General features: G+C 52.0%; 1 protein-coding gene across 17 annotated transcripts in view; it reads left to right on the top strand.

Annotated features, from left to right (window-relative positions):
* The first annotated feature begins 1,593 nt into the window (after positions 1 to 1,593).
* The window catches only part of DNM2 (dynamin 2), a 110,053-nt gene continuing 89,381 nt past the window's right edge, over positions 1,594 to 22,265 (top strand). For all 17 annotated transcript variants that reach the window (XM_005587967.4, XM_074025889.1, XM_074025891.1 and 14 more), the window contains exon 1: positions 1,594 to 1,917. In XM_005587967.4, the coding sequence (XP_005588024.1) occupies positions 1,757 to 1,917 (161 nt within the window). In that variant the 5' untranslated portion in view covers positions 1,594 to 1,756. The remainder of the gene's footprint in view (positions 1,918 to 22,265) is intronic.

A 22,265-nucleotide genomic window follows, 5' to 3' on the forward strand; every position in this document is an offset into this window, starting at 1 on the left:
CAGGAGTTCCAGTTCCCAGAACCCCAATTTTGCCTACAAAATAGCGTATCTTTTCACGGGGAGAGGATTCGTTGAGTTTTAGTGGGTGTTCAAAAAGATCCAAAGCCAGTTGGGGGGTTCACACCTGTAATCCCAGCACTTTTGGGAGGCTGGTCTGTGACAGTCGTTTGGGCCCAGGAGTTTGAGACCAGCCTGGACAACACAGCAAGACCCTGTCTCTATAAAAAATAAAATAAAAATAATTAGCTGGGCATAGTTGACTCAGGGCATGCCTGTGGTTCCAGCTACTTGGGACGCTGAGGCGGGAGGATCGTTTGAGCCCAAGTGCTTGTTGAATTGAGCTATGAGTCCACTACTGCACTCCAGCCTGGGCAACAGAGCAAGACCCAGTCTCTAGGAAAGGAAGATTCATTGGCTAGACGCGGTGACTCACGCCTGTAATCCCAACACTTTGGGAGGCCAAGATGGGCAGATCACTTGAGGCCAGGCGTTCGAGACCAGCCTGGCCAATATGGTGAAACCCTTTCTGTCTACTAAAAATACAAAATTAGCTGGGTGTGGTGGCGTGCACCTGTAATCCCAGCTATTCGGGAGGCTGAGGCAGGAGAATTGCTTGAACTGGGGAGGCAGAGGTTGCAGTGAGCCAAGATCGCGCCACTGCACTCTAGCCTGGGTGACAGAGTGAAACCCCGTCTCAAAAAGAGAAAAAAAAAGATTCATGCTCTGCTAAAGTTGAAGAAGCCGGGGAAAAAACTTTGGAGCGTTAGCGGCGTCAAGATCGGGCGTGAGCAGAAAGGGCACAGTATTTGCAAAGGCGTGGAGGAGGAGTGATTTTACTGCGTTCTGTCTCTGGGAAGCAATGACTTGGCCTTACCCATTTACAGAGTGCATTGGGACCCTGGTCCCAGAGTTGGTTTGCAGTCTGGGCACTGAGATGCGTTCTGGGACTTGTAGTTTTCCCCAGAGCCAGGAAACTCAAAAATCGAGACATCGGATCCCACCACGAGGTGTCGCCCTTGAGCGAGTACGGTGGGACCTATCCTGTACTTCAGAAGACTGTTGCAGATATCCAACAATCACAGGGGAAGAACGCGAGTTTTTCTGATTGACAGATATGGTTCTCAATCATAGTGAAGATTCGGATGTTACACCCCGCCCTCTTTTGCCTGGTTGGCTGGAGCAACGAAGTGATATTTATATGAACCAATGGGAAATTCTTAGGGAACTAGGTAGTAGCTCAATCCCTAACATCATTGGTCCACATTGTCGACTGGCACGTCTGCCTGCCAATAAGATGGTGTAACCTCGCCAATGGGCGGAGCCAAAGTGCATTTTTTCTGAAACACCTCCTTCCTCTCTTGACAACTTGCTTTCTGCCGCTATTGGCTTTTGCACAACAGTGACGGTTCTTTTGTCCAATAAACCAGCAAGACGGTCCTCAGGGGGAAGGTTTACTCAACCATTGGCTTGTGCCTCGTTTTTATTGGCTAGTGTGCCCGAGTGGCGGCGCAGCAGGCCAATCGCGTGCGGCGCGAGTGATTTGTGCGCAGCCCTGGGGCCGGGGCGGGAGGTCGCTTGGGTCGGGTGTAGCCTGAGAACCGGATGAGGCGGCGACCGTGAGGCCGAGCCGGGAGCGGGTGTCTTGCCGAGGCCCGGGCGGGCGGAGAGCAACGGCTACAGACGCCGCGGGGCCAGGTCGTTGAGGGTCGGCGGCGGCGGGGAGCGCAGGGCGCTCGGGCCGGGGGCCGCCGGCGCCATGGGCAACCGCGGGATGGAAGAGCTGATCCCGCTGGTCAACAAGCTGCAGGACGCCTTCAGCTCCATCGGCCAGAGCTGCCACCTGGACCTGCCGCAGATCGCTGTGGTGGGCGGCCAGAGCGCCGGCAAGAGCTCGGTGCTGGAGAACTTCGTGGGCCGGTAAGCGGGCGCGGCAGGGATCGCGGGCGGGCGGCGGCCTAGGGCGCGGAGGGCGGACCGGGAATGGCGCTCCCTGCGCCGCCGGCGTAACTGCGGCGCTTGCGTGCCGGCGGCGGGGAACCGGACGGGGTCGGGGAGGCGGGCCCTGTGGGACGCCCTGGGCAGAGGACTCCCTGCAGGGGCTCGGGAGCGGGCCTGGGCCCCAGGGGCGGCGTCATGGGCCGGGGGGCCGTAGGACCGGAGGTGTGCTGGAATCCTGCGGTCCATCTGGTCCCAGCTTTCGTGGGTGAACTCTGCCGTCTGGTTGCCCGTGGGTCTGGGGTAGATCCCTCTTCTGCTCTTTCGGGCTGTTTATCAGAGGTGAAACCGGCCATCTAGATATCTACTGGGGCGACCCCTGCGGTCTGGCTGGCTTGTTCTTGTATCTGGAGCTGCCCCCGCCATCTGGTTGGCTGTCTCTCTGTCCTGGGCAAGCCTCCCTGCCACAACCATTTGGTTGTCCATCTGTCCAGTCCCACCTGGCAGCCCCCTGCTGTCTGGCTAGCTGTAAAGGGTGACCTCTGCTGTCTGGCCGCCCATCCGTGCCCCTCACAGACTTTAACACTGAGCAGTCCCTCTGTTGGGTGACACCAGCTGGCCTCCACTGTCTGACTGGCTAGCTGACTCCTAGGGGACCCTGTTTGATTCTCTCAGGCTGACTCTTAGAGCTTAGTCCCTGCCTAGAGCTGGTCCTCTCTTCCGTCATTCTTCTGTCTGTCTGGCCATCTCCTGTTCTGCGCATGACTACCCCTGAGTGTCTGGCCCAGCGCCTCTGGAAGTGGGTGGCAGGAGGGTAGAGGGGAGAATACAGCTGAAGGATGAGGTTTGAACCCTACTTCCCCTGTCAGCTAGAAGGAGGACCCTGGGGGTACCTTACTTCAGGATTCCTTTCAGGGTGCTAGAACACAGGGCCCGCCTCCCAGCTACAGCCTGCCAATTGGGGGCCCTCCTTTGGAGCCTGGGAAGGGGCTTCTCGCGTGACCAGGCCTCAGTGGCTAGCCCTGGGATGTAGCCTTCTCTGGACAGCCCTGAGAAGCCGCGGTGTGCCCATCTGTCCAGTGGGCAGACTCCACTCTCTGGGCTGTTTCCAGGATTCAGGAAGCAAATGAATGAGAACAGCCCGTGCAGCCACCTCTCCCTCCCACCAACCCCTCTTGCCTTTCTTGTCTCCCAGATGGGCGGCCACTTCTCCATTCCAGGAACTACTCATTTGTAGTGGTGTGGCTGCCAAATGATAACATCCTCCTCCTGTCATTATTGTCATTGTTATTGTTTTTTTTTTTTTTTTTTTTTTTTTGAGACGGAGTCTTGCTCTGTCACCCAGGCTGGAGTGCAGTGGCCGGATCTCAGCTCACTGCAAGCTCCGCCTCCCGGGTTTACGCCATTCTCCTGCCTCAGCCTCCCGAGTAGCTGGGACTACAGGCGCCCGCCACCTCGCCCGGCTTTTTTTTTGTATTTTTTAGTAGAGACGGGGTTTCACCGTGTTAGCCGGGATCGTCTCTCGATCTCCTGACCTCGTGATCCGCCCGTCTCGGCCTCCCAAAGTGCTGGGATTACAGGCTTGAGCCACCGCGCCCGGCTTGTTATTGTTTTTATCAGTGTCAAGGGATAATGTTTTTCTTGATTCAACATCTTGAATCCCAAGTAAGGAGTGGGGTGGAGGCTGTGTTACCATCCCCACGTTAGCTGAGCTGGGAGGCTTAGAAGGAACTGTGTTCACCCAAGGCCACCAGGCTGGCGTAAAGCCTTGTGTCTGCTATCCCAGAGCCTTGGGGCTTTCCTCCCAGCAGCACGAATTTCCTCCTTTGCTACCTTGTCTCTGGCTCATTGCCTTCTGTCTTACCACAGTGTTTGCAAAGCTCTGTCTCTTTCACATGCCTTGTGACCTTGCACAGGTTGTCTTGGCTTCTCTAAGTCTTGGTTGACACTCCTAAACAAGTTTTTTTTTTTTGTTTTTTTTTTTTTGAGACAGAGTCTCGCTCTGTCTCCCAGGCTGGAGTGCAGTGGCATGATCTTGGCTCACTGCAACCTCTGCCTCCCAGATTCAGGCGATTCTCCTGCCTCAGCCTCCCGAGTAGCTGGGATTACAGGCGTCCACTACCATGCCCAACTAATTTTTGTATTTTTAGTAGAGACGGGGTTTCACCATGTTGGCCAGGCTGGTCTCGAACTCCTTACCTCAAGTGATCCTCTCGCCTTGGCCTCCCAAAGTGCTGGGATTACAGGCGTGAGCCACCAGGTCGGGCCCCAGGAGTTCAAGACCAGCCTGGGTAACATGACAAGACACCATTCTACAAAAAATAAAACAAGTAGCCAGGTAGGGTAGTAGTCCCACACCTGTAGTCCAAGCAACTCACGAGGCTGGCCCTGGGAGGATTGCTTGAGCCCAGGATGTCCAGACTGCAGTGAGCTGTGATCGCACCATTACCCTCCAGCCTGGGTGACAGAACCAGATCCTGTTTCAAAAAAAAGAAAAGAAAAGGAAGTGCTTACCTAATGCAGTGCCTGGCACATAGTAGGTCTACATGGATAGGGCTGTTGTTGTTTATCTGGCTGGTTCCTTTGCTGTCAGTGACAAAAGCTAACCAGAATGAAAGTGCTTTCATGTTACACACTTAAGCCTTATGAGGGCGGCATAAAAAAAGGCTTCTCTTTGGGTATGACGGGCTCAAACAAGGCTTACTTTTTTTTTTTTTGGTAAGAGATAGGGTCTCTCTTTGTTGCCGAGGTTGGAGTGGAGGGGTGCAGTCCTAGCTCACTGCAGCCTCGAACTCCTAGGCTCAAGCGATCCTCCTGCCTCTGCCTCTAAAAGCACTAGGGTTACAGGTGTGAGCCATTGCGCCGAGCCTGGATTTTCTAAGGATGTGGTCCGAGTGGGAACAGCCCAGTTGGTTCAGCCCTGTAGCTGGAGGTCCAGATCACTGGCTCTGAGGGCCAAGGCCTGCCTGCTGGGTCTTTTGTTTTACCTGCGTAGCTTTTGTTTTTAATAAGGTTTTCCAATGTTAGATTTCTAGTCAATATCTGGATTTCTTGTGGTGCTGAGACACTCAGATCTATAGAGTTTGGAGTTGTGGTGCACAAGCTGTGGGCCTAAGGCCTGGTTCCACCACGTTTGGCTGTGCGACTCGGCCACGTGGATTTGGTGTTCTGGGCCTCAGATTCCTTTTCCGTAAGCTGAGGGTGGTAACTGGTACCCTGGGGCCTGGATGGGTGATGCATGTTGAGTGCATGGGTCTTATAGGCATGGTTGCTGCTGTTGTAATCAGTATTACCTGGCCTTGCTGAGCCTTTGACCTTTGTGGCACTAATGACTTCGATTTCAGAAGCAGCAGTCACTGTCCCATAAGACTAAGAGTGGCCACTCCAGCTGCCACAGTCCCCACTACTCCCTAGCACTTACCCAGGCCTAGTTCGTATTTGCTTGGAGCCTCCTGACCCTAGAACCTTTGAGTTTGAGACCCCTGGCTTGTCTGCCCTGCACCAGCAGATAGAACTTTGACCCTAAGGAGAAAGGAGGGACCCTTGTCATTTAGCCTCAGGGGCTGGCCAGAGAGAAGGCCTCAGGCATTCCCCCACCCAAGCCTCCCGAGTAGCTGGGACTACAGTCACGAGCCACCACACCTGAGCCAGAGAAGGGCAGGAAGAGGCCGAGGCCTCCAGCTCCAATTGCATAGGATGGGCCTGGTCCTGTGAGGTTTACCTCTGCGAGCCTCAGTTTCCTCAGCTAGGAAATAGGGCTGCTGACAGATCTGATTGATCTGTTTCAACTCACAGGGCAGGTAAAGTCACCTGGTGCCAGTCATTGCATACCTGTGAAACCTTGGGCAGGGGACTCAGTCCCTCCACTTTATTTTTTTTTTTTTGAATTTTTTTTTTTTTGAGACGGAGTCTCGTGCTGTCGCCCAGGCTGGAGTGCAGTGGCCGGATCTCAGCTCACTGCAAGCTCCGCCTCCCGGGTTTGCGCCATTCTCCTGCGTCAGCCTCCTGAGTAGCTGGGACTACAGGCACCCGCCACCTCGCCTGGCTAGTTTTTTGTATTTTTTAGTAGAGACGGGGTTTCACTGTGTTAGCCAAGACGGTCTCGATCTCCTGACCTCGTGATCCGCCCGTCTCGGCCTCCCAAAGTGCTGGGATTACAGGCTTGAGCCACCGCGCCCGACCTGTTTTTATTTTTTGAGATAGGGTCTTACACCGTGGCCCAGGCTAGAGTGCAGTGGCACGATCTCTGCTCACTGCAGCCTTGACCTCCTGGGCTCAAGCGATTCTCCTACCTCCCAGCCTCCTAAGTAGCTAGGACTACAGGCATGTGCCACCACGCTTGGCTAATTTTTCATTTTTTGGAGATACAGGGCCTTGCTGTGTTGCCCAGGCTGGTCTTGACCTCCTGGCGTCAAAATGAGCCTCCTGCATTAGTCTCCCAAGGTGCTGGCATTACAGGTGTGAGCCACTGCGCCCAGTCTCCCCTTTGTTAAAATACAAGTTATTATAGCGCTTCTTTCCCTTTCTTTTATTTATTTATTTTTTGAGACAGAGTCTGGCTTTGTTGCCCAGGCTGGAGTGCAATGGTGCGATCTCAGCTCACTGCAGTCTCGCCTCCTGAGTTCAAGCGATTCTCCTGCCTCAGCCTCCTGAGTAGCTGGGACTACAGTCATGAGCCACCACACCTAGCTAATTTTTTTTAATTTTTTTTGAGATGGAGTTTCACTCTTGTTGCTCAGGCTGGAGTGCAATGGTGTGATCTTGGCTTACTGCAACCTCCCCTCCCAGTTTCAAGCCATTCTCCTGCCTCAGCCTCCTGAGTAGCTGGGATTACAGGCATGAGCCACCACACCCGACTAATTTTGTATTTTTAGTACAGGTGGGGTTTTTCCATGTTGGTCAGGCTGGTCTCGAACTCCCGACCTCAGGTGATCTGCCTGCCTTGGTCTGCCAAAATGCTGGGATTATAGGCGTGAGCCACTGTGCCCTATTAATTTTTGTTTTTGTTTTGTTTTGTTTTCTTTTTGAGACTGAGTCTTGCTCTGTTGCCCAGGCTGGAGTGCAGTGGCGTGATCTCGGCTCACTGCAAGCTCCGCCTCCTGGGTTCGTGCCATTCTCCTGCCTCAGCCTCCCAAGTGTCTGGGACTACCTGCCACCACGCCCAGCTAATTTTTTGTATTTTTTGTAGAGACGGGGTTTCACCGTGTTAGCCAGGATGGTCTCGATCTCCTGACCTCGTGATCCGCCCGCCTCGGCCTCCCAAAGTGCTGGCATTACAGGCGTGAGCCACCGCGCCCGGCCAATTTTGTATTTTTTTTTTTTTTTTTTTTGAGACGGAGTCTCGCTGTGTCTCCCAGGCTGGAGTGCAGTGGCGTGATCTCGGCTCACTGCAAGCTCCGCCTCCCGGGTTCACGCCGTTCTCCCGCCTCAGCCTCCCAAGTAGCTGGGACTACAGGCGCCCACCACCACGCCCGGCTAGTTTTTTGTATTTTTTTTAGTAGAGACGGGGTTTCACCATGTTAGCCAGGATAGTCTCGATCTCCTGACCTCGTGATCCACCCGTCTCGGCCTCCCGAAGTGCTGGGATTACAGGCTTGAGCCACTGCGCCCGGCCAATTTTTGTATTTTTAATAGGGGTGAGGTTTCCCCATGTTGGCCAGGCTGGTCCGAAACTCCTGACCTCAAGTGATCTTCCTGCCTTGGCCTCCCAAAGTGTTGGGACTACAGGCGTTAAGCCACAGCGCCAAGCCCCCTCTTCTTTAAAATACGAATTATAATAGCACTTCTTTCCCTTTCTTGAATAGGGATTAAGTGAGACAGTTTGGAGTGCTTGGCATAGAAGAAAGAAGTGCTTACAACATTAGGTGTTGTTTCTTCATTGAAAAATGTTTCCTGAGCACTTTTGCTGTGTGCCTGGACATGGCCCTGAGCAAGTTACCAGAACTCCTGCCCTGGAGGAGCTGGCCTTTCAGCAGGAAGCAGATAAAGGAGAAACATGGGCTGCTCAGTGGCTGAGGCCCACAATCTCAGCTCTTTGGGATCCAGGCGGGAGGATGACTTGAGCCCAGTCGTTGGAGACCAGCCTGGGCAACATAGTAAGACCCCGTCTCTACAAAAATTAAAAAACATTAGCTGGGCATGGTGACACCTGTAGTCCCAGCTACTCAGGAGGCTGAGGCCAGAGGATGGATTGAGCCTGGGATTTAAAGGCCGCAGTGAGCTCTGATCATGCTACTGTCTTCCAGCCTGGGCAAAAAAGCGAGACCTCGTCTCAAAAAAAAAAAAAAAAATTGCTGGGTGCGGTGGCTCAAGCCTGTAATCCCAGCACTTTGGGAGGCCGAGGCAGGCGGATCACAAGGTCAGAAGATCGAGACCATTGTGGCTAACATGGTGAAACCTTGTCTCTAGTAAAAATACAAAAAAATTAGCCGGGCAAGGTGGCGGGCGCCTGTAGTCCCAGCTACTCGGGAGGCTGAGGCAGGAGAATGGAGTGAACCTGGGAGGCGGAGCTTGCAGTGAGCTGAGATCCGTCCACTGCACTCCAGCCTGGGCGACAGAGCGAGACTCCCTCTCAAAAAAAAAAAAAGGAGAAACATGGTTGAAGGTGATAAGTATGATGGAAAAAAGGATCAGCGAGCAGGATGAGGGAGAGATCACAGTTGGAGGGGGTACATTTTATTTTATTTTATTTTTTTATTATTTTTGAGACAGAGTCTCGCTCTGTCTCTCAGGCTGGAGTGCAGTGGTGTGATCTCGGCTCACTGCAAGCTCTGCCTCCCGGGTTCACGCCATTCTCCTGCCTCAGCCTCCTGAGTAGCTGGGACTACAGGCGCCCGCCACCATGCCCAGCTAATTTTTTTGTATTTTTAGTAGAGACGGGGTTTCACCGTGTTAGCCAGGATGGTCTCCATCTCCTGACCTCGTGATCCACCCGCCTCGGCCTCCCAAAGTGTTGGGATACAGGTGTGAGCCACCGTGCCCTGCTGAAAAAATATTTTTGTAATTAGCAGGGTGTGGTGGCTCACGCCTGTGGTCCCAGCTACTCAGGAGACTCAGGTGAGAGGATCACTTGAGCCCAGGAGTTGGAGGCTGCAGTGAGCCATGATTATGCCACTGTACTCCAGTCTGGGGGACAGAGCAAGAGAAAAGAAACCTACAACTGTCATCAGAGTCCTGATCCCAGATAAAAGGAGACAAGAGCCAACCCGCGAGATCACAAATGCTGCCTGTTTCACAACGATTTGCTGTGTGATTCTCAGTCCACTCCCAGGAGGCAGAGACCACCATGTTCCCATTTTCCACATGAGGAAACTGAGGCCCAGAGAAGTGAGGTCACTCTTTTAGTGTGTGGCAGCAGCAAGCCTTGCATATTCCCAAAGATGCCTCTGGACTGTACCAATTCCAGCAGGCCCAGCACTGCAGACCCCCTGACGGAGCCTTGCATGGTCCTTTTTTCTTTTTTGGGACAGAGTCTCACTCTGTCCCCCAGGCTGGAGTACAGTGGCGTGATCTCCGCTTACTGCAAACTCCGCCTCCTGGGTTCAAGTGATTCTCCTGCCTCAGCCTCCCAGGTAGCTGGGACTAAAGGCATGCGCCACCACACCCGGCTAATTTTTTTTTTTTTTTTTTTTTTTTTTTGAGACGGAGTCTCGCTCTGTCGCCCAGGCTGGAGTGCAGTGGCCGGATCTCAGCTCACTGCAAGCTCCGCCTCCCGGGTTCACGCCATTCTCCGGCCTCAGCCTCCCGAGTAGCTGGGACTACAGGCGCCGCCACCTCGCCCGGCTAGTTTTTTGTATTTCTTAATAGAGACGGGGTTTCACCGTGTTAGCCAGGATGGTTTCGATCTCCTGACCTCGTGATCCGCCCGTCTCGGCCTCCCAAAGTGCTGGGATTACAGGCTTGAGCCACCGCGCCCGGCCATTTTTGTATTTTTAGTAGAGATAGGGATTCACTATGTTGGCCATGCTGGTCTCTAACTCCCAGCCTTGTGGTCTGCCTGCCTCAGCCTCCCAAAATGCTGGGATTACAGGTGTGAGCCACCGCGCCCGGCCATGTGTGGCCTTTTCAAGAAGCAATTTGTCTTCATCCAAAAGGAAAGTCACTGGAAACAGAAGACGTCATTTCCAGGTGACTCTAAACTAATAAGATCCGTTAAAGCGATAAATCAGCCCAAGGAGCACATCACGTGCCCCTCCATCTGTCAGGGACAGGAGCCAACGGGCATCCGATGTGCACAGGTGCGGCACCCACTGAGGCACAGGCAGTGTCCCCGCGGCTCGTCCACTTCTCCCTGGAGGGACACATCACCAAAGGCCAAATAAAAACGCAGCTGGAAATGCTAGTATCCCCAGCATAGCTGCTTCTTATTAAAAGAAAAATGGCACGGGGTGCCTACATGCCTTTGGAGTCTGCTCACTGAGAAAATTGAGTTAAAGCTGGAAATCCAAGGAGAGAGCCCTCAGCTTGACCAGGTCCAGAGGGACAGTAGCAGCGCCACTAGCTTTCCTTCCCTCTGCTCAGACGGCCTCCCTTGCCCCCAGTGTTCCTAGAGTCCTGGTTCCACCCTAATACCTCCCAGATCTGATCTCCCTCCACTGGCTGCTAAACTGGCCTCCAGGCATCCTCCCACATCAGGACCTTTGCACTGGATTCTCTTCCCCAGTCTCCAGAGGTTGCTTCGTTGCCTCCTTCAAGGCTCTGCTCAAATGTCACCAATTTCCCTATTTAAAATGTACCCCCTGGCCGGGCGCGGTGGCTCAAGCCTGTAATCCCAGCACTTTGGGAGGCCGAGGCGGGCGGATCACAAGGTCAGGAGATCGACACCACAGTGAAACCCCGTCTCTACTAAAAATACAAAAAATTAGCCGGGTGCGGTGGCGGGCGCCTGTAGTCCCAGCTACTCAGGAGGCTGAGGCAGGAGAATGGCGGGAACCCGGGAGGCGGAGCTTGCAGTGAGCCGAGATCGCGCCACTGCACTCCAGCCTGGGCAAGAGCGTGAGATTCCGTCTCAAAAAAAAAAAAAAAAAAAAAATGTACCCCCTCTGATCAGGCGTGGTGGCTCACGCCTGTAATCCCAGCACTTTGGGAGGCCGAGGCGGGCAGATCACGAAGTCAGAAGATCGAGACCATCCTGGCCAACATGGTGGAACCCTGTCACTACTAAAACTCCAAAAATTAGCAGAGCGTGGTGGCGCTCACCTGTAGTCCCAGCTGCTCGGGAGGCTGAGGCAGGAGAATCGCTTGAACCCAGGAGGCGGAGGTTGCAGCGAGCCGAAATCGCGCCACTGCACTCCAGCTTGGAGATAGAGTGAGACTCTGTCTCAAAAAAAAAAAAGAAAAAATTTTTTTTTGTTTTTGTTTTGCAGAGACAGGGTCTTAATTTGTTGCTCAATCTGGTGTCAAACTACTGGACCCAAGCAATCCTCCTGCCTTGTCCTCCCAAAGTGGTGGGATTACAGGTGTGAGCCACCGAACCTGGCCTTAGTTTCTTTTTCCTTAAAGAGAAGGAACTCATCATTACTCTGTTGATATAAATGGAGCGCTTATCAGTGCAGGCAGTGTTCTAGCTCTGGGGATAGAGCCAGGACCGGGACACGCAGGCACGCCCTGTTCCCCAGATCCTGAAATATCGACCAGAGGTTGTTCCTGGTTCCTTTCTAAGTGGGAATCATGGCTGCAAACAAATAATTGGCTGTGAGAGTTATGTACACCCATTTTGTGTATGGTGGTGAGAAATTGGGAGAAAAAATGCCCAGCATCGGATGACTTGAGGTCAGGAGTCCGAGACCAGCCTGGCCAACATGGTGAAACCTCATCTCTACTAAGAATACAAAAATTAGCTGGGCGTGGTGGCAGGCACCTGTAATCCCAGCTATTCGGGAGGCTGAGGCAGGAGAATTGCTTGAACCGGGGGGATGGAGGTTGCGGTGAGCCAAGATTGCGCTGCTGCACTCCAGCCTAGGCAACAGAGCGAGACTGTCTCAAAAAAAAAAAAAAAAAAAAAAAAAAAAGCCCAATGATAGAGGATTTGGCCAGATAAGCTTGTCCAGACAACCAACTATCAACTTGCTACTCAGAGGGATCTAGAAGAATCTTTAGTGACCCAGAAAGCTGCACAAGACTTGTTAGGTACCAGATGAAATGGGCTGTGGGATCCTGTCTTGTTTAAAACAATTGTTTGTATTTGCTCAGTGAAAAGACCGGAAAGACATACTCTGCCCTAACCCCACATGTGAATTGTCTCCCCATGTGATTCTTGGTCTGTTTTTGCTGGTTTGGGGATTAGGTTTATAATCAGGAAGATAGATTTCTCCAAAGGTTCGCTCTAGGCTGTCCAAGTGCTTTCTCAGAGCTACTTATTGAGGGATAACGGCCCTTGATAGGTTCATAACATTGAAATCCCCTGGCAATAATGTGGATTGTTTCTAGTTGTGGACGGAAGATGGCCTTGGGCACAGTTCTAGATTTAGAGAGGAGGTTTTCTTTTCTTTTTTTTTTTCCCTTTCTCTTTTCTTTTCTTTTCTTTTCAAGACGGGGTCTCACTCTGTTGCCCAGGCTGAAATACAGTGGCTTGATCATAGCTCACAGCAACCTCAACTTCCCGGGCTCAAGTGATCTTCCCACTTCAACCTCCCAAGTAGCTGGGACCACAGGTGTGCGCCACTGCCCCCAGCTAATTTTAATAAATTTTTTTTTTTTTTTTTTTTTTTTTTTTTTTTTTTTTTTTTTTAGACAGAGTCTCGCTCTGTCGCCCAGGCTGGAGTGCAGTGGCCGGATCTCAGCTCACTGCAAGCTCCGCCTCCCGGGTTCACGCCATTCTCCTGCCTCAGCCTCCCGAGTAGCTGGGACTACAGGCGCCCGCCACCTCGCCCGGCTAGTTTTTTGTATTTTTTTAGTAGAGACGGGGTTTCACCGTGTTAGCCAGGATGGTCTCGATCTCCCAACCTCGTGATCCGCCCGTCTCGGCCTCCCAAAGTGCTGGGATTACAGGCTTGAGCCACCGCACCCGGCCTTAATAAATTTTTTGTAGAGGTGGGGTCTCGTTATTTTTTGCCCAGGCTAGTCTCAAACCCCTGGGCTCAAGTGATTCTCTTGCCTCAGCTTCCCAAAGTGCTGGGATTACAGGCATGAGCCATGGCACCCGGCCTAGATTAGATTTAGAGTATTCAGAGTTGGCTTAGGGGGTAGAGGCTGGCCTTTGAATGGAACCCTGTCTCGCTCTCGCTCTCTCTCAGCATTTGTATTTGGCTCAGAGCCACATCTGGCAAACTTCTGCCCGATTTGAATGAAAATGCTGAAATTATAGGCTCCTCGACTGCTGAAAAAAAGTGAGAACATCATGTAAACCGTAATTTACTGGGGTTGCCAACTACATGCTGTAATTAAGCCCTTATTGTGTTAAAGCTTTGGAAAAATCCAAGCCAATAATGAGATATTTATAGGGCATTAGCTGCAATCTGAATAAAGGGAAAATGTGGTCCTGCGTCTGAAGCAGGACTGCAAAGAGAGGAAAGACGCCTGTTTCCGGGTGCATTTTGGGTTTCTGTGAATGTTGGTAACTAGGTCCCTGCTGGGCGGTGGGAAATTTTCCCCTGTGGCGTCACCCGTAGCTTGAACCAGGAGCTGGATGACTGTTTCAGTTTCATCTGCTGCTGGACATTTAAGAGCCAATGTTTATGGAGAATCACCATGTGCTACATGTGCAAAATCTGACCAGTGTCCTCTCTGCCCAGGGGTGGCAGCTGCTGCTCTTAGCATCCCTGCTTTATAGGTAGAGAAACTGAGGCCAGAGAGGGAGACTGGCCTGAAGTCACACAGTGGGGAGGACACAGGAGCTGGAAATTGAACTGGATGTGGGTCCTCTAGAGCCAAACATCTGGGGGCCTCAGGGGTGGGAAGGTGTGGGCCTGGCTCTTGAGAGCAGGGCTATGGTGAACACCATGGCATTTGTATCTGAGGGCTGGGCCGAGATTACAGAGGGAGCGAGCAACTTGTGGCTTTGGGGATGCATCGAGGTTGTTGGTTGTGTGTCCAACCGGCGTGTTGTAAGTAGCAACCACTCTACACCAGTTGATGGGGAACCAACAGGGACTGGTACGGACAGGACAGGTGAACAGTTAAATGAGCAAGAACATTCTGGGGCAGGCGCAGGGGCTCACGCCTGTAATTCCAGCACTTTGGGAGGCCAAGGCGGGCAGATCACTTGAAGCCAGGAGTCTGAGACCAGCCTGACCAGCATGGCGAAACCCCATCTCTACCAAAATACAAAAATTAGCTGAGCAGGGTGGTACGTGTCTCTTGTCCCAGCTACTTAGCAGGCTGAGGTGGGAGGATCTCCTGAGCTCAGGAATTCACGGTTACATTGAGCTATGATTGCATCACTGCGCTCCAGCCTGGGTAACAGCAAGACCTGGTGACAAAAAAAAAAAAAAAAAAAAAAAAAAAGGCTGTACATGGTGGCTCACACCTGTAATCCCAACACTTTGGGAGGCTGAGGTGGGAGTTTGAGACCAGCCTGGCCAACATGATGAAACCCTGTCTCTACTAAAAATACAAAAAATTAGCCGAGCGTGGTGGCGGGCGCCTGTAATGCCAGCTACTCAGGAGGCTGAGGTAGGAGAATCTCTTGAACCCGGGAGGCAGAGGTTGCAGTGAGCCGAGATCACGCCACTGCCCTCCAGCCTGGGCAACAAGAGCGAAGCTCCATCTCAAAAAAAACACAAACAAAAATATTCTGAAGCGTGAGAAGCGGTTTGTCCTGTACTGCATTGGGTGGGGGAATGACTAGGGGGCTGCTTCACGTGGGGCTTGTTGGGATGGGTGTCCTGCAGTGGAATAGCCCCGCCAGGACTTGGGGGAACAGCATCGAAAGCCAGGGAAACAGCAGGTGCAGAGGCCTGACCAGCTGAGTGCCCACTGCAGACTGCAAAGGACCAGTAGGCACATGAGAGTTTGGACGCTGCCCGTGGAATGCCGACTTTTCTAAATTTGAGTTACACAAGTAGAGCGTGGAGATAGTGTTCTTGGGAAAAGGGAAACCATTACAGGTGAGGAAGAGCACACTGCCCAGCCCATCCCTTCCTCCAGCTCCGCCTGGGAGCACCATGGTCACTTCAGGGTATATCTAGCCAGACCCCTCTGGTGCTTCTGTACTTAGGTACATGCTGGTACCTATAGAGAATATGTGGCACTATTATGGGTGGTGCTTTGTTTTTTTTTTTTTTGAAACAGGTCTTACTCTGTCACCCAGGCTGGAGTGCAATGGCACAGTCATAGCTCACTGCCTCAACATCCTGGGTTCAAGCCATCCTCCTGCCTCAGGCTCCTGAGTACCTGGGACAACAACCACATGCCACCATGCCCAACTAATGTTTATAATATTTTGTACAGATGGGGTTTCTTTATGTTGCCAAGGCTGGTCTCAAACTCCTGGGCTCATGCGATCCTTTCACGTTGGCCCCCCAAAGTGCTGGGATTGCAGACATGAACCACTTCACCCAGCCATGTGCATATATTTGTTGAATGAAAGTAGCTAAAGACCGGAAGTGGTGACTCACGCCTGTAATCCCAGCACTATGGGAGGCTGAGGCAACATGGCTTGAGCTCAGGAGTTTGAACCAGCCTGGGCAACATGATGAGACCTCGTCTCTACCAAAAATACAAAAATTAGCGGGCATGGTGATATATGCCTGTACTCCCAGCTACTCGGAAGGCCGAGGTGCGAGGATCCCTTGAGCTGGGGTAGCGGTGGAAGTTGCAGTGAGCCCAGATTGCGCCATTGTACTCCAGCGTGGGTGACAGAGCAAGACCCTGTCTGAAAAAAAAATATATATAGCTAAAAACCAGAATTGAGTGAATTTCAGTGCACAGTCACGGAGGGGGCTAGGCAGAGGACAGCCCTGGGTCTTGGTTTTGGAGACTCACAGCCTGCCTGGGGATGCCGGGACCCTGAAGCAAGGACATCTTCCTTTGGAGGAGGGTGGCAAGTGGAGATTTGCTCTGTCTTTACAAAGAGTAATAACAGTAATAGGCTGAGACCCTGAGGCTGGGCAGCGTGGGTGTCTCTCTGGGTTGGCTTTGAGGGCTGTAAGGTGGGGCCGGCAGCGTCCCTTCCAGGGTGTAAGGCCCTGTATGGCAACCCGCAGGGTGCCCCCTCTGACTTTTGCTTCCTGCCTGGCTGCTCAGTGGCCCTGGTAGGGGCAAGCACCACTGCTCTTTCTGTTACAAGAGACTTCCTTTGGATAAATCTGAACCCACTCCCATTGCAGACATATGGGGCGGTACACAAGAGGCCAGCAGCGCTGTCCCAGGCCCTGGTGACACCTCCACGCCCAGACGAAGGAGGAGCAAGCTACTTGGAGCCTGCCCTGTGACACACTTTCGCAGTGATGAGAGCCTTTTAGGGCTGCGATCCTGGCAGGCCAGTCAAGCGGGCAGGAGCAGCCCCAGCCAGGGTGACCCCGCCTGCCGGGTGATACGCCCTGGCACAACCAGGCCAGCCCTGGGGGAAGCCCCCAGGGCGGATCAGGGAGGGACACAGCTGTCCTGGCCATGAGACCTCTGTCTTTTGTATGGATACACAGGGTCCTTCTAGAGGGTCGCAGCCTCCACCCCCGGGAGGCCTCCCAGCTGGCTGCGCAGCCAGGATCCTGCAGCCACCAGGATCCTGCAGCCACCAGGAACCTGCCTTTCCAGGTTCTTTTCTTTTTTTCTTTTTTTTCTTTTTTTTGAGACGGAGTCTTGCCGTGTTGCCCAGGCTGGAGTACAATGGTATGATCTCAGCTCACTGCAACCTCCACCTCCCGGGTTCAAGCGATTCTTCTGCCTCAGCCTCCTGAGTAGCTGGGATTACAGGTGTGCATCACCATGCCTGGCTAATTTTTTGTATTTTTAGTAGAGATGGGGTTTCACCATCTTGGCCAGGCTGGTCTCAAACTCCTGGCCTCAGGTGATCCACCTGCCTCGGCCTCCCAAAGTGCTGGGATTACAGGCGTGAGCCACCGTGCCTGGCCCCCAGCTTGTTCTTTTCTACATCAACATCAGGGGACAGTGACTGAGAGAGGCCACAAGCCACTGGCTCAGCTTGAGGAAGACTTCCTGTGGTTTGGGTTGATGTATCTCTCTGTCTTGCAACACTGAGTTCCCCGTCATCTGGGCGGAAGCCAGTCAGACGGAAGCCCAACGTCTGCAGTGCCTGCCCTGGTGGCCTGACACAGAGTGCTTGGGAAGCTCAGGGCAGGCTGCTTTCTGAGGTGGGAAGGCCCCACCTGGAATGTGTTCCTAGCACTGGGTGAAAATTGATGCATAGCCTTGATTTTATTTATTTTTTTTTTTTGAGACAGAGTTTCACTCTTGTTGCCCAGGCTGGAGTGCAGTGGTGCAATCTCGGCTCACTGCAACCTCCGTCTCCTGGGTTCAAGCGATTCTCCTGCCTCAACCTCCCGAGTAGCTAGGATTATAGGTGCGCACCACCACGCCTGGCTAATTTTTTGTATTTTTAGTAGAGACGGATTTTCACCATAGCCAGGCTGGTCTTGAACTCCTGACCTCAGGTGATCCACCCGCCTCGGCCTCCCAGAGTGCTGGGATTACAGGCATGAGCCACCACACTCGGCCTGCACCAGCTTGATTTTTAAACTCTTTTCTGTTAAAGGAGTTATTCAACTGTTTACTCGTTGTAAAAAAAAAAAAACACACACAAAAAACAAAACAGTTCACCCTGTCTGGAATTGCACAGAGTAAGGCTGTCCTTTGCAGGGGAACAACCTCTAGCAGTGTGTGGCTCTTGCCAGATTTTTTTTTTTTTTTAATATTTCTAGGTGTGACTACCCCCTACTCATCCAACCAGTGAGCCTGTAAGTCTAGCAACAAACACTCCCGCTCCACAGTCCAAAGTCTCAACAGAATGTGACAGTCTTGCACCAAGTCCCTGCTATATTTAGTGCCTCCAAGGGTGTTTGGCTTTTGTTTTCTCTTTTTTTTTTTTTTTTGAGACCAAGTCTTGCTCTTGTCCTCCAAGCTGGAGTGCAATGGCGCGATCTCGGCTCACTGCAACCTCGCCTCCTGGGTTCAAGCGATTCTCCTGCCTCAGCCTCCCGAGTAGCTGGGATTACAGGCATCTACACCATGCCTGGCTAATTTTTTTTATTTTTAGTAGAGATGGGGTTTCACCATGTTGGCCAGGCTAGTCTTGAACTCCTGACCTTGAGTGATTCGCCTGCCTTGGCCTCCCCAAGTGCTGGGATTACAGGCGTGAGCCACCACGCCTGGGCTGTTTTGTTTTTAATACACTTTTTATTTTGTAATAATTTTTTTTTTTGGAAACGGGGTCCCACTTTTTTTTTTTTTTTTTTTTTTTGAGACGGAGTCTCACTCTGTCGCCCAGGCTGGAGTGCAGTGGCGCGATCTCGGCTCACTGCAAGCTCCGCCTCCTGGGTTTACGCCATTCTCCTGCCTCAGCCTCCTGAGTAGCTGGGACTACAGGCGCCCGCCACCTCGCCCGGCTATTTTTTTGTATTTTTAGTAGAGACGGGGTTTCACCGTGGTCTCGATCTCCTGACCTTGTGATCCGCCCGCCTCGGCCTCCCAAAGTGCTGGGATTACAGGCGTGAGCCACCGCGCCCGGCCGGAAACGGGGTCCCACTCTTTCACCCAGGTTGGAGTGCAGTGGCGTGATGTCGGCTCACTGCAACCTCCCCATCCCAGGCTCAAACGATCCTCCCGCCACAGCCTCCCAAGTAGCTGGGACCACAGGTGTGCACCACAATGGCCGGCTAATTTTTTGTATTTTTGGTAGAGGCAGGGTTTCACCATGTTGCCTAGTTGGTCTTGAACTCCTGAGCTCAGGTAATCTGCCTGCCTCAGCCTCTCAACGTGTTGGGATTGTAAGCACGAGCCACAACGCCCTGCCTAGAAATAATTTTAGATTTAGAGAAGATAAATAAGTTTCAAATTTACAGAAAGTACAAAGATAATACAGAGAGCTCCTGTACATCCTTCATCAGTGTCGTCTAATTTTACATTTCTTTTTTTTTTTTTGAGACGGAGTCTCGCTCTGCCGCCCAGGCTGGAGTGCAGTGGCCGGATCTCAGCTCACTGCAAGCTCCGCCCCCCGGGTTCCCGCCATTCTCCTGCCTCAGCCTCCCGAGTAGCTGGGACTACAGGCGCCCGCCACCTCGCCCGGCTAGTTTTTTGTATTTTTTAGTAGAGACGGGGTTTCACCATGTTAGCCAGGATGGTCTCGATCTCCCGACCTCGTGATCCGCCCGTCTCGGCCTCCCAAAGTGCTGGGATTACAGGCTTGAGCCACCGCGCCCGGCCATAATTTTACATTTCTTACAACCAATAAATTTTTTTTTTTTTTTTTTTTTTGAGACGGAGTCTCGCTGTGTCGCCCAGCCCAGGCTGGAGTGCAGTGGCGCGATCTCGGCTCACTGCAAGCTCCGCCTCCCGGGTTCACGCCATTCTCCTGCCTCAGCCTCCTGAGTAGCTGGGACTACAGGCGCCCACAACCGCGCCCGGCTAATTTTTTGTAATTTTTAGTAGAGACGGAGTTTCACCGTGGTCTCGATCTCCTGACCTTGTGATCCGCCCGCCTCGGCCTCCCAAAGTGCTGGGATTACAGGCGTGAGCCACCGCGCTGGGCCAACAACCAAGAAATTAACCTAGCTACTCAGGAGGCTGAGGCGGGGGGATTGCTTGAGTCCAGGAGTTAAAGCTCAGCCTGGGGAACCTAACCTCTTCTCTAAAAATAAATGAATGAAGCCGGACATGGTGGCTCATGCGTGTAATCCTAGCACTCTGGGAGGCCGAGGCAGGTGGATCACCTGAGGTCAGGAGTTCAAGACCAGCCTGGCCAACATAGCAAAATCCCATCTCTACTAAAAATACAAAAAATTAGCCAGGTGTGGTGGCATGTGCCTGTAGTCCCAGCTATTTGGGAGGCTGAGGCAGGAGAACCGCTTAAACCCGGGAGGTGGAGGCTGCAGTGAGCTGAGATCATGCCACTCTACTTCAGCCTGGACAACAAAACAGGACTCCATCTTAAAAAAAAAAAAAAAAAAAAAAATGAACGAATGAAATTAACCTTGGTATACTACTATTAAGTGAGGCCTGGCCAGTTGTGGTGGCTCATGCCTGTAATCCCAGCACTTTGGGAGGCCAAGGTGGGCAGATGACTTGAGGCCAGGAGTTTGAGACCAGCCTAGCCAACATATCAAAACCCGATATCTACAAAAAATTGTCTGAGTGTGGTCGTATACACCTGTAGTCCCAGTCACTCGGGAGGCTGAGGTAGGAGAATTGCTTGAATCTGAGAGGCCAAGGTTGCAGTGAGCCGAGATCAAGCCCCTGCACTCCAGCCTGGGTGACAAAGTGGGACTCTGTCTCAAAAAAAGAAAAAAAGGAAAGCGAGGCCAGGTACAGTGGCTCACACCTGTAATCCCAGCACTTTGGGAGGCTGGATTGCTTGAGCCCAGGAGTTTTAGACCAGCCTGGGCAATATGGTGAGACTTCATGTGTCAAAAAAAAAAAAAAAAAAATTTGCTTGGCCTAGTGGTGCTCGCCTGGAGTCCCAGCTTCTCTGGAGGCTGAGGCAGAAGGATCACTTGAGCCCTGGAGGTCGAGGCTGCAGTGAGTGATGGCTGTGCCATTGCACACCAGCCCGGGCAACAGAGCCAGACCCTGTCTCAAAAAACAAACAAACCAAAACAAAACAAAAAACCCAAAGCCAGAATATATAGATTTCTTCAATTTTTCTCATATGAGACTAATTTTTTTAAAAAATTTTTTATCAAGATGGGGGTCTTGCTCTCTGGAAGTATATATAGTGAGAGATTTTATTTTTCAAAGAAAATGCGCCGGGCTCGGTGGCTCACACCTGTAATCCCAGCACTTTGGGAAGCCGAGGCTGGCGGATCACAAGGTCAGGAGATCGAGACCACGGTGAAACCCCGTCTCTACTAAAAATACAAAAAATTAGCTGGGTGCGGTGGCGGGCGCCTGTAGTCCCAGCTACTCAGGAGGCTGAGGCAGGAGAATGGCGTAAACCCGGGAGGCGGAGCTTGCAGTGAGCCGAGATCACTCCACTGCACTCTAGCCTGGGCAAGGAGCCGGACTCCGTCTCAAAAAAAAAACAACCACCAAAAAAACCAAAAACCAAAAACAAAACAAAACAAAAAACAAAGAAAATGACCCCTTTTCCTGTCTTAGGACCCGACATTACATTTAGTTGTCAGATCTCCTTAAGCTTTTTTCTGGTCTGGGAAGCAACTCAGCCCTTCCTTGTTTTTTATGACTTCGGTAGGTCATGGAATGTCCCTCAATGAGGGCTTATCTGGTGTTTCCTTATGGTTAGCCTGGGGTTGTGAGTTTTGGGGAAGAAGGTCATTGGTGAGGTGCCTCTCTCTTCTGTGAATCTTATCAGGAGTATATGATACCAAGACTGATAAATTATTGACAGTGATAACTGGTGATGCTGACCTTGATCTCTTGGCTGAGGTAGGCTTGCTAGGTTTCCTCACTGGACAGTTACTAGTTTTCTTCTTTTCATACTCTATCCTTTGGGGTCATGGAGAATTTTATTTTTATTTTTATTTTTTGGAGGTAGTCTCGCTCTGTCATCTAGGCTGGAGTGCAGTGGTGTGATCTTGGCTCACTGCAACCTCCACCTTCCGGGTTCAAGCAATTCTCCTGCCTCAGCTTCCTGAGCAGCTAAGACTACAAGCGCCCACTACCACGCCCGGCTAATTGTTTTTTTTCTTTTTTAAGAGATGGGATCTCGCTGTGTTGCTCAGGCTAGTCTCAAACTCCTGGGCTTATGTCATAATCCTCTTGCCTCTGGCTGCCAAAGTGCTGGGATTACAGGCATGAACCACTGTGCCTGGCCTTTTCTGGCACTATTGAAAAGACCATCCTTTCTCCCTAAAGTTGCTTTTGTCTGGAATTAGTTGGCCATATTTGTGTGGGTCCATCCTGAACTGTCTATTCTCTGACGTTGATGTATGGTTCTGTCCTTTGGCCAAAACCACATTTCTTTCTTCTCTTTTTACGTAGAGATGGGGGCTGGGCACAGTGGCTCACGCCTATAATCCTAACACTTTGGGATGGGGAGGCAGGTGGATCGCTTGAGGTCAGGAGTTTGAAACCAGCCTGGCCAACATGGGGAAACTCCGTCTCTACTAAAAATACAAAAAAATTTAGCCGGGCATGGTGGCGGGTGCCTGTAATCCCAGCTACTTGGGAGGCTGAGGCAGGAGAATCACTTGAACCTGGGAGGCGGAGGTTGCAGTGAGCCAAGATCATGCTGTTGCACTCTAGCCTGGGTGACAGAG

Source organism: Macaca fascicularis, chromosome 19 (assembly GCF_037993035.2).
Source record: "Macaca fascicularis isolate 582-1 chromosome 19, T2T-MFA8v1.1".
Classification (NCBI taxonomy): domain Eukaryota; kingdom Metazoa; phylum Chordata; class Mammalia; order Primates; family Cercopithecidae; genus Macaca; species Macaca fascicularis.